This window comes from Muntiacus reevesi, chromosome 3 (genome assembly GCF_963930625.1).
Source record: "Muntiacus reevesi chromosome 3, mMunRee1.1, whole genome shotgun sequence".
NCBI lineage: Eukaryota > Metazoa > Chordata > Mammalia > Artiodactyla > Cervidae > Muntiacus > Muntiacus reevesi.
The window spans coordinates 242,956,462-242,975,019 of NC_089251.1; the positions used below are offsets into that span (position 1 = coordinate 242,956,462).

General features: G+C 40.7%; 1 protein-coding gene across 2 annotated transcripts in view; it reads left to right on the top strand.

The window, feature by feature from the left end:
• Nucleotides 1-18,558, top strand: part of NOSTRIN (nitric oxide synthase trafficking) — a 63,732-nt gene that overhangs the window by 29,875 nt on the left and 15,299 nt on the right. For both annotated transcript variants that reach the window (XM_065931695.1, XM_065931694.1), the window contains exons 6-10: nucleotides 2,340-2,402; nucleotides 5,188-5,286; nucleotides 10,987-11,112; nucleotides 17,107-17,205; nucleotides 17,303-17,428. In XM_065931695.1, coding sequence (XP_065787767.1) covers nucleotides 2,340-2,402; nucleotides 5,188-5,286; nucleotides 10,987-11,112; nucleotides 17,107-17,205; nucleotides 17,303-17,428 — 513 coding nt within the window. The remainder of the gene's footprint in view (nucleotides 1-2,339; nucleotides 2,403-5,187; nucleotides 5,287-10,986; nucleotides 11,113-17,106; nucleotides 17,206-17,302; nucleotides 17,429-18,558) is intronic.

The following is an 18,558-nucleotide window of genomic DNA, read 5'->3' on the forward strand; positions in this document are numbered from 1 at the left end:
AAGTGAAGTTGCTCAGTCGTGTCCAACTCTTTGCAACTCCAGGGACTCTAGCATACCAGGATCCTCAGTCCATGGGATTTTCCAAGCAAGAATATTGGAGTGGGTTGCCATTTCCTTCTTCAGGGGATCTTCCCGACCCAGGGATTGAACCTGGGTCTCCCGCACTGTAGCCAGATGCTTTACCGTCTGAACTACCAAGGAAGCAAGGAAGCATTTCCTTCAGTTCAGTTCAGTTCAGTTGCTCAGTCGTGTCTGACTCTTTGTGACCCCATGAATCGCAGCACTCCAGGCCTCCTTGTCCATCACCAACTCCCAGAGTTTACTCAAACTCAAGTCCATTGAGTCAGTGATGCCATTCAGCCATCTCATCCTCTGTCGTCCCCTTCTCCTGCTGCCCCCAATCCCTCACAGCATCAGGGTCTTTTCCAGTGACCCAACTCTTTGCATGAGGTGGCCAAAGTACTGGAGTTTCAGCTTCAGCATCAGTCCTTCCAATGAGCACCCAGGACTGATCTCCTTTAGGATGAATTGGTTGGATCTCCTTGCAGTCCAAGGAACTCTCAAGAGTCTTCTCTAACACCACAGTTCAAAAGCATCAATTTTTCGGTGCTTAGCCTTCTTCACAGTCCAACTCTCACATCCGTACATGACCACTGGAAAAACCATAGCCTTGACTAGACGGACATCTGTTGGCAAAGTAATGTCTCTGCTTTTTAATATGCTATCTAGGTTGGTCATAACTTTCCTTCCAAGGAGTAAGCGTCTTTTAATTTCATGGCTGCAATCACCATCTGCAGTGATTTTGGAGCCTCCAAAACTAAAGTCTGACACTGTTTCCACTGTTTCCCCATCTATTTCCCATGAAGTGCTGGGACCAGATGCCATGATCTTAGTTTTCTGAATGTTGAGCTTTAAGCCAACTTTTTAAAAATTTTATTTATTTATTTATTTTAAGCCAACTTTTTGACTCTCCTCTTTCACTTTCATCAAGAGGCTTTTTAGTTCCTCTTCACTTTCTGCCATAAGAGTGGTGTCATCTGCATATCTGAGGTTATTGATATTTCTCCTGACAATCTTGATTCCAGCTTGTGCTTCTTCCAGCCCAGCGTTTCTCATGATGTACTCTGCATATAAGTTAAATAAGCAGGACGACAAAGTACAGCCTTGTCGTACTCCTTTTCCTTAGGCACCGTGCTATGTTCCTTATCCCATTGCTTTAGATAATTAACATCAAGGTCCCCACACTGCTGGTTCAGTTCATAATTGTTTCACATTTGCCCATCCCTATTGCACCCCTGGGCTTGCCTGGTGGCTTAGCGGTAAAGAATTTGCCTGCCAATTCAAGTGGCGTAGGTTCGATCCCTGGGTTGCGAAGATCCCCTGGAGAAGGAAATGGCACCCCATTGCAGTATCCTTGCCTGGGAATCCCATGGAGCTCTAGAGGAGCCTGGTGGGCTACAGTTCATGGGGTCGCAAAGAGTCGGACATGACTGAATGACTAAACAACATTGCACCCCTATCACCCTATCACATTTTCTCACAAAAGATTTGAATTTTTTAAGTGAACTTGTTCTGCATTTCAGCCACAGAAAGTCACAAGTGGCACAAGGCATAAAATTATTTTAATCGTATTTGTTACAATAAAACACATAATCCAAGTTTAATGAACTGATTAAAAAAAATACAGTGTTGCTAGATCTCAAGGTGATTGAGTGATGGCTGGTCTGAGGGTTTAGAGAAAAGGTCTATGGTTTGGGTAAAAGGTTTTGCCCTCACTTAAGTCTGATCTCCTTAGGAGGTTGCCTAGGTCCATTTTCATCAGCTTTATTACTGTTCCAGTGGCTATTTTAAAGTAGAAGAAAAAGTTAATTATGATGAATGATTCAATCTCTTTGAAATTAAAGCAGTATTCATTTCAGAAATTATAAGATGCTTAGTTAAGTTACCATTGAAGGACTTTTACCATTCTTCAGGGTGTTAAAGTGTGGGCTCTACAGAATGAAGCAGAAAAGGAAGTAATAGGATGAGACATGATATCAAGCTATGCAAGTTCCTCGTCCACACCACACAGATTGTACCCATTTATATTTTTTTAAATATAACTATATATTATAAATGATTATCTTACCAACCAAATGCATTCATACTAAATCCTGTAATAAGATTCTTGACCTAAGGAAAAGAGAGTTGGCTACTTTCTCAGGAAATATGTCCACTGTAAGGTTTTTAAATTTTTATTGCTTATGATACTAATTGTACTTATGATATAATTAACAAGCCAGCACCATGACTCAACAAGAAGACAACAAAAATTTTTTTCCTTTTTTCCCCCTTGATAGCTTGATAATGAAGTTGAGAAGACAGCAAATCTTGTCATTAGCAACTGGAATCAACAAATTAAGGCAAGTATACACAAATGTCATTTGTGTAAACTCAATATTTAGGATTGAAACTTTTGGCATTTGCGCAGATGTGATCATTTTTTTTTTTAAGTGAAAGTGCTCAATCATATCAGACTCTTTGCAACCCCATGGGCTATAGCCTGCCAGGCTCCTCTATCCATGGAATTCTCTAAGCAAGGCTACTGGAGTGGATTGCCATTCCCTTCTCCAGGGGATCTTCCCATCGCAGATATCGAACCTGGGTCTCCAGCATTGCAAGAAGATTCTTTACCATCTGAGCCACAAGGGAAGCTCCATGTATTTCAGTGTCAGTGTTTTTAAGTGCTAACTGAAGAGAAGACTGTTTCCTCATCTGAGTTATTACATAGATGTGTCCACGGAAATCCCATGGAAGGAGGAGCCTGGAGGGGTACAGTCTATGGGGTCGCAAGAGACTAACACAACTTAATGACTAAACAACAACAACCAATCTTTCAACAAAATCTATAGAGGAGCAAAACTCCAAATATGGCTTTCATTTATAGCTAATAAGTAGCTTTTATTGTATGTCAAGTGCTATATATATTTATGCATTGAATCATGACAAAAACCAACCAATGTGGTATTTGACAGTGTGTTGTCCCATTTTATAGATGGGTGGGGAAGTGTAGACACAGAGGTTAATAATCTTCTAAGATTACAAAACTGGTTAATGGTTGAACCAAGTAACCTGGCCTCCAGGTTACTGACCTTAACCGTTGCCTACACTGACTGCCTCTCCGTATAATTTGTGACTTAGGGCATGGTATGAATACTGTGTTTTGGTCTTGTCTTTTATAGAAGGTCATTCGTGATTTCTGTTCCTCCAGTGAGAGGAGCATGGTTGAGGGATGGGTGAAGATTTGTAAAGTGGGATGCCTGTATTGACTCCATGAGTATGTACGGCCCACTTCTTGTGCAGCACACTGCACTAAGATATGGTTCTTGTTTCGTGTAATTTAAAGTTCAGCTGGCTAGATATTAATGACATGTGTGCAGGAAATAGTGAATGGCTTCTAAGGAGAGCAGTTATTATCTGATGTGAGAATTTAGGGGATCATTATACGGTCGTAAGCAGAGAGAATCACAGATGGTGCCCATATGTATGCACAGAAGATTATTCTACAACAATCCAGTCTAGGAGATATTCATTTTGAGGGGGAAAGACTGGAAGCCAGTGCAGAGGGAATCTGCTCAGAAAATCCAATGATCCCCTTTGAGAAGACTTGGACTCCCAAAGTTAAAATTCTCCTTTTTCATTTCTGAAGTACTGGTGCCCCCAAAGATCCTTCTCTCTCAAGTAGACAATCATGAGTGCCAAATAAGCAGAGACACCTTCAGAAACAGGGGACCCCATTTCAGCTCTCAACGTTGCCTCTGAAGCTGTTGCTAGAACCGAGGGCTCCCTAAGAGCCCTAAGTAATTATAAATCCTAGGTAATTATAAATGTTTGAGAAAAGTGAATTTCTATGCTGACAGTAGTAATCCTAGTAAAAGGATGCTCATGAGAATCACTTTTATAGTAAATATGTGAGTGTCCCATAAACAGTGTCCAGTCATTTGTTTCCAAGTTTGCTCTTGATTTATGAACTTTCTTAAACAGTTTGTTTTTTAAAAATTCATTCTTAAATACTCAGCTTTCATGGAAAATTTGATGTAATAGATGGGAAGAGAAACCATTTTCAGTAGCTATCACTGCTTTCAGAAACAACAACAACAAAAAAAAACCTTCTTATTTCCCAGTTTCCACCAAGTAAGTTTTCTAAGTAAAATGATTTTATTTTTATGAAGATTGACAGAGAAATTAGAGAACATAAAATGCTTGTGCTATAGTAATTTTCTCTCCAGTTACAATTCAAGGGATTCAGCATGTCTTCATTCAGTAATGAAGAATAGTCTGTTTTGGAGATGCAAGTGAAAAGCCTTAAAGGACCAAATGTTCTTGCCTCCTGCTCTCCTTCATCAGCAGGCATGTGACCAACAGAAGGTGGGGGGAGGCGGGCTCTCTGAGCTGCTTGTTCCTTGAATTCCCTTTTTTAGAGGTTTCACGTGTTTAGGGACATTCAGAAGGTTTTGCCTCTGACTTCCTAGGGAAAAAGAGACGTAGATTTTGCCCTTCATTATCTGGTTTTCACAGTCCTTGCAACTTGAGGTGAAAAACCATACAGCCTTTCAATAGACCCAGATCCTGAACAGGTTGAATCCAACTCAAACCAGATTCTATTGATTTATCTCTGGAACATCCAGAGCTGGGGCTGTATGCAATAGAGAACAATCACTTAAATTATAATCCATGCTGAGGTTGGAGGCATCAGCAGAGGAGGGGGACTTTAAATGCTCTTCCTTCCCAACTCCTCCCTCCACCTGCCTGCTGCAAATTCAGGGCAATTCTCAGGATGTCAGGCAGATGCCCAACTTTCAAACCAGGGCATCAGGGAGCAAAATTTCCCTTTTGCTCTGTTTTAGGAAAGCATCTTAAAATGACCTCAGTTATGGTTTGTAGACTTAGCCTTCAATGATTTAACAAAATACATGACCCTCTTGAATGAACTGAATGCAATGAAAAAATATACAGTGGTTCTCAGGGTAAAATATTAGCCACTGTGGTGTTTTAGCAGATTTTGCAGTGAGGGCAGAAATAAAGAACTAAAAATATACAATCATTCAAGCTAGCACATGAATATAACTTGTTCCAGAACAGAAGAGTTTCTCTCTTGACACCAGTTTCTGATCCTTCTTTGCTTTTCTTGTATGTTTTTGACTCTAGGCCAAGAAGAAATTGATGGTTAGCACCAAGAAGCATGAAGCACTTTTCCATCTTGTAGAAAGCTCCAAGCAGATTACAACTGAGAAGGAGAAGCAGAAGGTAACATCTCATGGCCAGCTGAGTGCATGTGGCTTAGAGATGGATGAGCAGCTTCCTGCCGTTAGCTGTGAACACAGGAGAATTGGCTGACTCCACCTCTGTGTGGGGTCTCTGCAGAGCTGTAGCGTGGCAGAGTATGAGATGGGATCCAAAGTTATTCCTGGTCTCCACATATATTTGAAAGGTATTATCAACAGATGAGAAAGCAAACCAGTGTCCAATGTTTATGATAAGGAGCCCTATCAAACACCCCAAATAAGCTCATACCCCAAATAAGTAAGATATACATATGCATAGCATAATACATAATGTACTTTACCTATCCTGTATATCCTATATATACTTTTATATTATATTAATGTTAAAAACATTATAAAACATGAAAAAGTAGAAATATTTGAAGGATGTGGTAAAAATGAAATAATATTTTCAGTAATTAGTTGATCATGATGACTTCATGTAGTCATTCAGTGACATATACAAATAAAATATACATGTGGGACAAGGTTCAGCCTTAACCCTAGTGAAATATAAATTTGTATTTCTAATATGTCCTCTTATAATGTCATGTTTTTGGTTAGCTTCTCATCAGCTCTCATTAGATCATGTCAGTTTTTACCTTTTCACGCAGGTGATGATGCAGCCATCATCCGGAGCGGAAGAAAGCAGGAGCTCTGACATTTTCCTGTGACTTTCTTGCATTTGCATTGTTAGTATTTCCTATGGCTTTCTTGTGCTTGCATTGTTAACATCAATCTATAGCTTCACAGCAGAAATCTGCATAAAGCATGTGTCAATTTTGTGTATGAACCTAACTGAAGCTAGATGAGGACTTCCCTGGCAGTTCAGTGGTTAAGACTTCGAGCTTCCACTGCAGAGGACTCGTGTTCAATCCCTGGTCAGGGAACTAAGATTCCAAATGCTGAGTGGTGAGACCAAAAATATAAATTAATAAATAAATGAAGCTAGATAATACATCTGCAAATCCATATGGCCAGACTCCTTATGAGGGGCACATGTACATAGATCCTGAGAGTGAAGAAGATGTGTGTAAAGACCCACATCAGCATCTCATGTTGTAAAATCTCCACTCTCCCTCCAGAGCGCTTCAGAATCCTCAACTGTCCTTGTGTGGGCACCAGTATCAATTCATATATTGAATAAGAGTAAGCTGGAACACTCTCTTTATGCAGAAATGAACACAAATAATATTGGAATACTAATTATCTTGCACACGCCAGGTAATATGTGCCCCAGACTGGAAACCTCTGAAATAGTCAATATTTTCCCCTAAAGATAGGCTCCCTCTAAGGAAATGCAGGCCACACACTGCAACCCAAAATATCCTTAAAAGAAGATAGGAATTGTCATCACCAAGTAACGCTATCTCACCTGAGAAACTATTAGGTGAATAACTTAAATTCATTGTTAGCAAGATTTTACAAGGTTCTTGTGTCAATCTTCACAGTTTGAAATGATCATAATAACAAGGATTAAATAATGAGACAGCTTCCAAGGAGGAGGCAAAACCAAAGTAGGTTAAAAACCTAAGCTCTGGGACCCTGCTGTAGGCATTCGGGGCCCTCATTAGAAGCTATTCTTCATTGACATCAGGGAATAACTAGGGGAAAAGCATGGACAGCTAAGTGTTGAATTTCTGCTTCCTTCCCTCATTAGCCACTTTCCAAGGAGGCAGAAGTCTGTGATCTTCCCCCCACCTCTCTCCAGCTGGTCCTGTTAACTATAGCCCTTGGGTGTCATTACATCACAGACCCCTACCACCTTCATCACTTTATCTGGTAGCTTTCTCATTTTTAGTCCCAAGGCTAAACACCTAAGGCGGTGTTCATCTTTGCATCTCACAGAGTCCTGCCCATGACCACCTCCCTGACCTGGCCTGGTTTGTGCCACTCGTCAGTCCTTGTTTTCCTGCTCAGCAATCCTTACTCTCCCCAGAAGCTGATCTGCATCTTCACTCTTCTCACTACTGTCTCCATCATCCACTCTCGGCAGATTATCTCACCTACAGCAGCACAGGGAACCCGGCGGTCAGCACGGCCACCTGCCTACTGAAGTCCTGTGTGCAGTGGGACAGGCCGGTTTTTCATCCTGTGTTCGGACTCCCATCTCCGCCTCCTCTCACTGACCCTCCCCTTGATTATTCCCTTCTCTCCCGGATCTCAGACAGACTCCTCTCTAAGAGTTGCTTCCCATCAGCCTTCTTGGGAGAGTAGAAAGAGTCAGGGAGACAGCCTCCATGACCACAGTCCTGTTCCTCTCCACATATCATCTCTTTATTTATTTATGTTTTTACTTTTTGCCTGTGCTGTGCAGTATGTGGAATCTTAGTCCCCACCCCTGCCCAGGGATTGAACCCATGCCCCTGGAACTGGAAGCTCAGAGTCTTAGCCAATGGGCCACCAGGGAAGTCCCTCTTTCTTTTTACAAGAAGATTCATTGAAAGGGTATCTGTGCTCTGTCTCCACTTCCTCATCTGTTCACTCCTCAAAGCAATAACCAAGATTTCCCCACCAATTTGCTAGGAATGTTCTTACCCTTGAATACAATGTGGTCCTTGTGGTTAAAGCTAATGGGTGCTTTCCAGTTCTGACTTTATTTAATTTCTTAAAAGCGTCAATCACCATTGAATTTCCCCTTCTAGAAATATTCTCAACTTCAACAAATCTTACTCTTTTGGTTTTCCTGTCAATTTTTTCTTAAGCTCCTTTATGAACTTCCCTTGTTCTTCCTGAACTGTCTATATTGCTCTGTCTGATGATATCCCTCCTGGGCCTCATTCTGTTTTATTTGGCTTGTATCTCGAGCCTGACACAGTACTCTCAATATCAAGTGCTCAATAACAACAGGTACTCAACAAATATTTTCTCAAAGCTCCATCTACTATGTCTCTGCTGACAATACCCCAGTTTATATCTCCAAACCAAACCAGTTTCTAAACTGTACCCTGGCGCTTCAAACAAACTCAATATCCAAAATTAAAACCATCCCTTCCCTTTACCAAAAGTAGTTTTAACGCCTCTGTTTTTTATATCTTTGAATATTACCACCCACATATCCTCCCAATTCTAAGTCCTAACCTAAATGCTTCTTGAGTTTATCTGCGCATATTTCTCTCCACGGGCACTACTCTCTCCCAGGCCACTGTCGTCACTGCTTGGGTTACTCCAATTGACAAGTCTTGGCTTTCAGTGTTGCATCTCCTTATCTATTCCCCATATACAAGCCAGGCTGACTTTTCTGGAACTTGAATCTGAGTGTCTCATTCTCCTTTAAAAAGCCTTAAAATACACCCAGGTGACCTCAGAATAAAGAACAACTCCTCTATATGGCTCTTGAAGACCCTCCCTGACTTGATCCTTGCCTAACTCTTCAGCGCTTTCACTTGCTGTTCTTCCTCTCAAACTGTGTGCTCCAACCTCGCCAAAAATGTCTTTTTGATACCATGTCAAGCTCTTTTGCCTCACCAATTCCTACTTTCATTTTAGGTTTATTCACACAGGGGTCACTCTGTGATACCTGGCTACTTATCTCATCCTGGGATCTATTACACAGAATCGCAATGGTCTGTGTTGGTCCCCGAGTAGAGAAGGAGCCTATTTATTCCTTTATCTATTCCCAGTGTCTAGTACATGACACAGTTGTGGCGTCAAGAAATGTTAATGAATGAATGAATGGATGAGATGTTTGTTTCAAGAGAAAGAAAAGAGCAAAGAAAAAATATTTGATCTGACAAATTTAAGAGAAGTTTCTGAAAAGTTTTAAATTAGAATATATGAGTCTCCATTCTTCTGTATCTGTTTGGGGTTATTTGCTGTGAGTTTGCTGAGCAGAAACTTCTAGTCGATAGCTATATGGTGCAGGCTGATGAACGTGAGTTGTCATCTGCAAAGTGACTCCATTCTTATTGCCAGGGACCTGGGCACACTCAACAAGACCCGGAGAACAATGACTTGGCCAAGTATAGCCATGGTACACATTCAAGTCTTTCTCTGTATCATTATTAGGCTAAAATTCACAAGCCCATGTCTCTATAGATAAATGGCTCATTGCACTTGATATGCAAAACCAACCATGTCCTGAGTAGACCATCCATCAGAGCTGAGGGACAGTTGAATGGCTAGCATGTGAACTGGAATAATAGAGTGAATGGCGTTAACATTCAGCATTCTGGATGAACGTTCATTACTGAAATGTTAGTCAAAATGTCCTTAAACATAAAGAGGGGAATTCTTAAAACCATTTATCTCTATCCTTGAAATTCTTAAACTGCTTAAATCAGAGGGATCCTTGGTGCTCCTAAACTGTGATTTGGGGACCATGTGCATCAGAATCATCTGAGGAGGCAATGAAAATTCAGATTGCCCAATCCCACTACAGAACTACTGAATCAATATTGCTACTTGTGGGACCCTGAAAATTTCCAAGAATGTCTGGTCATTCCTAGGCATATTAAAGTCTGAGAATACTTCATATAATACAACTTCTTCCTTTCTTAAAGATGTGAGATTTTGAGAATTCAGTTCAAGCTACCCTGGTTCAGAGAGTTTTGTATCACTTTGATTTTTACCATCAGAATAGCCAGTTTGAAGGATTAGCCAGGGGGGCTCTTTGTTAAGGTGGATAACATTGGAAATCAGGATCCCTGATGGGAAACTGGAGATTTCCCATTTGACAAGTGTAGGAAAGCATTTGTCAAGCTATCTATAACTTACAGTGAACAGTGGCATGTATCAGGCTCTTTGCAAAGAGCTGGACACAACTGAGTGACTGAACAACCACAGGCTCTTCGCTAGTAATAGTCATGCTCACTTGTCTTTGAGCGCTATGCTATTGACAAATTTTGAGCGATATGCCCTGTCCCTTACCTGCATCACCTGCTAGACTCCTCAAGACAACACAGTGGGGTCTCCCCTGTGGTGGTTCAGTGGATAAGACTCCGTGCTTCCAGTGTAGGGTGAGCATGTTCAATCCCTGGTCAGGAAACTAAGATTTTTACCTGCTGTGCAGTGTGGCCAAAAGAAAAAAAAAAAACAAAAACAGAAAACAAACAATATAATGAAGTGGGAGCATCACTATGCCCATCACAAAGATGATTAAACTGTGTCTTGTGAAGTTTAAGTAACTCACCGACAGTTAGAACCAGGACTATAATCCTGAAGTTTGATTCCAGAGTTATACTGCAGAGTTTACATAGTGATGAAGTGACAGAATGTTCCAGACCTAATGCTAGTTCTACAAATTATCTAATTGTACAAATCTCTACCTGTGCCAGTAAGAAATGTCGAGGACTAAAGAATTTACTAAATAAGAGTACAAGAATCACCAGTAGATTACAGTCTGGAGTTGCAACTTCCTGATCTGAACTTGCTTCTCCTCACCTGTCATTTGGCCTCATCCCTCATCTGATGAAAGCAGACATATCACATCATATTTAAGGACCTCAATTTCCTCATAGAAAAATTGAAGGAATCCCATTGAAAGGGCCTTAGGTTTCCTTTCAGTTCTGACATCCCTGTTTTCTGAGAAAGATCTTCGATTTTGTCGTCTATTGTTACTGTTTGTGACTTTAGCTGGGAGATGAGAAACTCATCATGGGGATGCATGTAATTCTTTCTCTGGAATTACCAAGGGCTTTCATAAATGTGTTCCTGTATATGTGACACTGATGTTTTACTTTAGCTCCTCAATAAACTGAAAAAATCAACCGAGAAGTTATCAAAAGAAGATGAAAATTACTACCAAAAAAACGTGGCAAGCTGTTCTACCAGACTGAAATGGGAGAACACACTGGAAAATTGCTTCCAGGTAAGTTATGCATTCATGGTTTTTTGTTTTCCTTTTTCCAAGGAGGCTTTGTGTGGGAGAGAAATCACCGCTCCTAGGCACCCTTCAAGGGCTATGAGAAAAACATTTAACCTCTCTGTCTCCATCCAGCTCACCGTCCTCTCTACCTCACAGCAATGGGGGATAATTACGGTTCTTGCTGTCTGGCTGCCAGTGCAGTGCACACATCCCGGTGCAGTACACACCTAGCTGGCCCTCAAGGTGTGCTGATGTAGCTGTTACCAACTCCCTTACCAGAGGCTCTTACTGAGTCTCTCCTTCTTTTTTCTCAGTGTATTTTTCTCTTTTTAGGGTCTTCCTCTGCCCTCTCTTCCCACCACACCCCACTTTCAGCAGTCCCTACTTTTATGTTGAAACATCATGGACATTATCTTCTTCACTTACAAAGTCTTCCTGATGGTGACATGATGTACATTTACTTATATTTCAAAAAACCTCCGTTCAGCTCAGCTTTAAAAATATTTAAGACCCTAGGTTTTTTGTTTTTTTTGTTTTTTTTTTTTAAGAATCCAAATCACATGGAGAACCTACTAGAAGCCAGAAAAGAAAGGTTTCCTTTCATCTTCTTTGTTTCCTGGTTTGTTGCTACCACCATGCTGGAGAACAGTGGAACGTTACTCCCTCTTCCTTTGAGTTCACACAGTTCCTCTTATCCCACATGAGTTCTATGAGGTTCTAAACTTCTCCTCTGGCTTAGAGCTATCCTCTGCCCCGTGAATGCCAAACCAAGCCCCACTAGACCCATTTGAGATGTTCCTGTCGAGTCATCCTTGCCTCACCTTAACCAATAAGGATTCCTTTCCTTAGTATTTCCGTGGCTTGTACATACTGAGTCTATACCAACAAGTCATTGATTCACATATGACACTGTGTATTCTTATTCTCTGTTGTTTACAAATGACATGAGTAGCTTGTGATATTCATGAAGGCATATAACAAAAGCTGGCTGAACTCAATTAAAAGAGAATTTATTAGAAGTGTGGGAGATAGAAATGGGTCCACCAGGGTTGTTCCATTTCATTATTTTCCTCCATCCTCCAGCTGTTCTTCCTCTGTCCGGTCTGACTCTCCAGATTGGATTCACAAAGTCTTTCAGAGGACGTTCACTGAACCATGCTCAAGGCAGTTTACTAGATACTGTGAAAAATATTATAAAATTTCAAGTGTAAATATTAAGAAATAAAACCAATTCCACAAATCATATGTCAAAATGAGTCATCACTTCATAATTATATGTTCAAGCCATACTTCCTACCTTCCAAGAAGAAACAATTCAGTTGGCAGAAATAACCTATATTTTGAAAAATAATAGCCACTCAAGAATCGCATAGTGGTCCAGTGGTTAGGAATCTGTGTTCTCATTGACGTGGGCCTGGCTTTAGTCCCTGGTCAGGAACTAAAATCCTGCAAACTGTGCAAAATAAAATAATGTGTGAGGCCAAAATAAAACAGTAATAGCCACTCTATCAAAAATGACCACAGATTAAATGTTTGGTACTGGTAATATTTACTCAAGGAATTATTTTAGAAAACCATTTGCAATAAGTGCAAAGAATCTTAAAAATGTTCACATTCTCAACCAGTGTTCCTCATGTGAGCCACAGAACACAGAAAATAATGTGAGTGGCTGTTTTCTCAGTTCCCCAAGGATGGTGGTAACTAATACCACTTTAGATGCAATGGAGAGATGGTAACTCAATGCAGACAACAGATGCCTTAGGACATTAGGGATTAACTCTCTCTTAGAACCTCAGTTGAAAAACCTAATTTCCTTTCCATAAATCCATCTGAGGAAATAAATGAAAAACAAAGCACAGATTTCTGTTCAAATACATTAAAAGTAAAAGGGAAGAAACAATACAAGTGGTCAAAGTTAAGAAGATAAATCAATACACTCTATACAAGGGATTATTAACTAAAACAATGTTTTGGAAACTAATAGCATTGGAAACTGCTTATGTACAATGTTAAGTGAAAAAACAGTATACCAATTTGTATAATTTGGTTGATAACTAGAAATATAAAATCACACAGACACATATACCTCAACCGACTAAAATACATCAAAATGTTAACAGGGGTCCTCTCTGGGTGGAAGAATTAGAAATGGTTTTAAAATGCATTTTCTTGTAGCCCTTTATGGACCCATAACAAGGTATGGAGTCCTTGTTAAAATTTGGGTTCCTGGACTTCTCTGGTAGTTCAGTGGTTAAGATTCCACATTTCCGTTGCAGGGGGCCTCAGGTTCGATCCCTGGTGGGGAAACTAAGATTCCACATGCTGTGCAGGGCAGTCAAAAACAAACGAATAAAATTGAGGATAAACTGACTCTTAAGCCCTGAGTTGGGAATGAGGAGTTTTAGGCTAAAAAAAAAAAATTAAAATGCAGATTTCTGAGTGCCTGCCTACATAGGATGAGTCACAACTTCTGAATGATTTTAGGAAGGGATCTCGGTGATTGCTATGCATAGTAATGTTTAAAAGTTTCTGCTCAAGAAAAAGCAAGATATTTCTTTGATCAGTTTCATGAAAACAATTTAGATGAAAATGAAGTCCCTCCAAGCTCCCTGGGTAGTACTAACCGGGAGCCAGAACAGCAGGAAATGAAAAGAATGAATGAAGAGTGTGAATTATCATGAAGCCTAGGCCCAGACAACCTCTCCATCTGCTTTTCCTTGATAACTTCTTGATCGCACTTTCCTTTCTTGTGCTGTTGTGAAAACACATGAGGAAAATTTGAGGTCCTCCAGAGTCTCTTGCTTCTCTGCGCCCTATTTTATACAAAAAGAACAAGATAATAGAAAGCAATAATTCATTAAATGAGATATGGATTTCCCCTTTGCACAGTGGAATTTATCTCAGCCTCTTTTCATGAGCAAACATAGATCATCTTAATGATTTCCCTGAAATGTAATTAAAATCTGTTAAATATTACCATTGCCAGCAAGGGACAGGATTATTTTAGTCTCAGATTGATGCTAGTGGCTCAGCACTTGTCGCAGTAAAGAAACAGCTGCCCAGCAGGGATCCAGTGTGTTTCCCAAACCTGGCTTTTGTTTTCCATCCTGTCCTTTGGTTCGTAGTGCTAAACTAGAACCGCTGCTTTCCAGATCTTTTTCTATAATGTAAAGAGTTTCTGAAGACGGTCCAACTTGCGGTCCAAGACAGTGAGCAGAGTTTATTTTACATTTTTGTTAGAGGAGACATATGGTTTGTGCCCTGTGAAGAAGCATTTACATTTACTAGGCTACTCTTCTGGGTCTTTAATCCTGTATCTGAGAGACAGAGGGCACATTCAGATGGCTGGTACTTGAGATTTTGGAGAAAGATTCAGGAGACCAACAGCAGAAACAAAAGGTACTTCATTCCCACTGACTTACAAAAATTGTACAGATCCTGACTAGACAAGGAAGATGGCCTTGGGGAGCAGAGCTCCAGGCTTCCCAATTCAAAAGTCAAGACCCTTGGCACAGGATCAAAGTTTGCATGTGGTTGACATAGATGTTCACAGTTACTGCAGCCTTTTAGCACTTGCATTTAATAGTAGCATTAAAATGACTGTATGCTAGTAATGACAGCAGAACATTATTCATCCTTAAAAGGAAGGAAATTCTGACCCAGGCTACAAGGATGAATCTTGATTTTATACTAAGTGAAATAAGCCAGACACAAAAGGACAAACATTGTATGATTCCTCTTAGAAGAGGTGCTTAGGACAGTTTCAGATTCATAGAAGACAGCAAGTAGAATTATGGCTGCTGGGATGATGAGGGGAGGGAGAATGGGGAGTCATTGTTTAATGGGCACAGAGTTTCAGTTTTGCAAGATGAAAAAAATTCTGGATGTGGATAGTGGTAGTGATTGCACAATGATTTCAATGGACTTAATGACACTGAACTGTACACTCGATAGTGGTGAAAATGGTAAGCTTTATGCAACAATTACACAAATTTTTTAAAAAAATTTAATGACTATATACCATAGGTGAAATAACAACAGGATATGAAGGCAGTCTACATACAGGGATATAAAGGAACACTGTACTGGACAGGCCAGTGGCTCCTGCAAGTGTGCTGAGAAGCAGGATGAGAGAAGCCAGTGGCCTTCGTGATGTCCCCGCACCCCCACACTACCTAAGGCCTTGAATACAGTCCACCCTTCTTACTTCTTTGGTAATGCTACCCACTGATTTGCCCATGACAGCGTTCTTCCTCATGAAGGACTCTTGCTGAGTGTTCTTTACTGTGGGAAGGGGTGAGGTAGAATGGCAGGTATAAGAGGAACCAGCCCAGCCTCTGGATAAAGGGGGAAAGCCCAGGCCTTGCCCTTACAGAAACAGAATGAGGCATTATGTCTTGGACACCTGCCACCTCTGTCAAACCCACAGGTATCTGGGCACATACCCAGCAGCCTCCTGCAGTCCCCAACATAACCTAGGAATCCCCAGTGTGTATTCCAGTTGACCCAGCCTTCTCTGAACTTTTCTATTTCCTCAAAATAAGCAGTCCTCAGCTTGGCTCCCAGTGAGTGGCAAGAGCCTGATAACTAATTTTTTCTAAAATGTTAATGGCTGACAAGCCAAATGTGACCTCCCTATTTTCATTTACTCTTCGCAGTTAAAAAAACAAACCAATTAAAACTCCAAGAGTAGAATTTTTGTCATCCCACACAAAATGAGAAGACTGTATTCCCACCTTCAGAGAGTGGTCTCTGAACCCCCAGCCCAGGAAAATGACTTGGTCAGACTTTAAGGTTCTGCTCTTGTCACATAAGCTTCCTTAAGAAGAGAATTTGCATCTCATCATCACTGTCCCTGCAAAGACTAACAGAATGCCTTGTATGCGCTGCAAACAATTCTAGAAATATTTAGTGTCTGACTACATTTCCTAAATACAGAAGGGCTTTTACTGGGTTTCATTCTTTTTCTGGAATGCACAAATGATTTCAAATGATTCCTTTCTCCCCCTTCTTTGTGAACATCAAGTAACCTATGGCATCCCCCTGTGTGCCTTTTGGCCTAGAATAGACAGTGAAAGTATGAGAGTGAAATCAATCCTGCATGCGTGCATGCTCAGTCATGTCCAACTCTTTGCAACCCTGTGGACTATAGCCCACCAGGCTCCTCTGTCTATGGGATTCTCCAGGCAAGAATACTGGAGTGGGTTGCCATTCCCTTCTCCAGGGGATCTTCCTGACCCAGGAATCAAACCCACATCTCCTGTATCTCCTGCATTGCCGTGGATTCTTTACCCCTGAGCCAGCAGGGAAGCCAAAATTAATCCTAACGGAGGATAAATAGACAGACACCAAATCCATTCCTGTCCTGGGAACCTGCCCCCTCTGCAGTTTGGATCAAGAGGCACAGACAGGACGACTCACTCAGACTTTCTTCAGTGTGTTAGTGCTTGGTGGGCGCCTTTAGTTTTGTAAATATAATAGTTCAGTTCACTTCAGTAGCTCAGTCGTGTCTGACTCTTTGCGACCCAATGAATCACAGCATGCCAGGCCTCCCTGTCCTTCACCAACTCCTGGAGTTTACTCAAACTCATGTCCATCGAGTCGGTGATGCCATCCAGCCATCTCATCCTCTGTCGTCCCCTTCTCCTCATGCCCCCAACCCCTCCCAGCATCAGGGTCTTTTCCAATGAGTCAACTCTTTGCATGAGGTGGCCAAAGTACTGGAGTTTCAGCTTCAGCATCAGTCCTTCCAATGAGCACCCAGGACTGATCTCCTTTAGGATGGACAGGTTGGATCTCCTTGCAGACCAAGGGACTCTCAAGGGTCTTCTCTAACACCACAGTTCAAAAGCATCAATTTTTCAGCGGTCAGCTTTCTTCACAGTCCAACTCTCACATCCATACATGACCACTGGAAAAACCATAGCCTTGACTAGACGGACCTTTGTTGGCAAATATAGCAGTGGGCTGATGTAATATCATTTTTTATCCTTTCAGAGCATCCTTGAGCTGGAGAAAGAAAGAATTCAACTCTTATGCAATAACTTAAACCAGTACTCCCAACATATTTCTGTTTTTGGCCAGACCTTGACCACAGTGAGTAGTAGAGAATTTGCCGTCTCTGGTGTGCATGGTAAGAACTGGCAGGAAACGTGTCTTCTGCAACCTTGTTCTGCTTTTCTTGGCCTTGCAGTGCCACACGCAGATTCACTGTGCCATCAGCCAAATAGACATCGAAAAAGATATCCAGGCTCTCATGGAAGAAACCACAGTTTCATCTACAGAAAATAAATCTGAGTTCCTATTAACCGACTACTTTGTAAGTATGGACGGAAGGAGGTTTCATTAGTGGGGAACCTTAGTCATATACTGAGGGATTCATTTCTTTAAAAATTGAGAGCAATTGTAAAGGAAACATTGTTTTTTAAATTAAAATATTGACTTTTTATAGTCTGCATAAGTTTAAAAACTGTGGTTTACAGATGGGGTGATGAAAGTATGTCTTCAGTATTCTCTGCAAGGGAAGAAAATCAAAGAGCATCTTAGACTGAATCTTTTTATTTTTGAAGCAAATATTTAATTTTTTTAATTAAAAAATTAATTTTCATTGGAGCATAATCGATTAACAATGTTGTGTTGGTTTCAGATGTACAACAAAGCGACTTGGTCCTACAAATACATGTATCTATTCTTTTTCAAATTCTTTTCCCATTTAGGTTATTACATGGTATTGATCAGAGCTCCCTGTGAAAGACAAAGTAAATTAGCAATTGCAATGTCTGTTCAAAGCAGAAACAAAGATAGAGATGAAAGTGGGAAGGAAGATTTGATTACATGGAGAAAGTACCTTTTTTCTTCCAAATAGTGTAGGTGATCCCTGAGATGAGACAATGTACAATAAAATATATTGATTACTTTCTTGTGAAAATATCTCTATAAGCTAACCTGTCAATAAAATAAGGGTCATTCTCCTTGAAAATTTGACTAATGTCCTATTGAAACATAAAGGAGCAGCCACAATGGTTTATCTTTAATTGATGTGCCCATGGGAAATTTTGGTTTCTATGTCATTTCAGTGCACCAGAACTAATGACTATGTATGTTGTCTTAGAGAATGGACTGATTCTCCAACTGGGAGAATAAGATTTTCTTAATATCCTTAAAATTCTCGATGCTTTTCAATTGTGCTAGAGAAGACTCTTGAGTCCCTTGGACTACAAAGAGATCAAACCAGTCAATCCTGAAGGAAATCAACCCTGAATATTCATTGGAAAGACTGATGCTGAAGCTGAAGCTCCAATACTTTGGCCATCTGATGTGAAGAGCAAACTCATTGGAAAAGACCCTGAATCTGGGAAAGATTGAGGGCAGGAGGAGAGCAGGGGGAGAATGAGATGGTTGGATTGTATCACCAATTCAATGGACATGAACTTGGGCAAACTCCAGGAG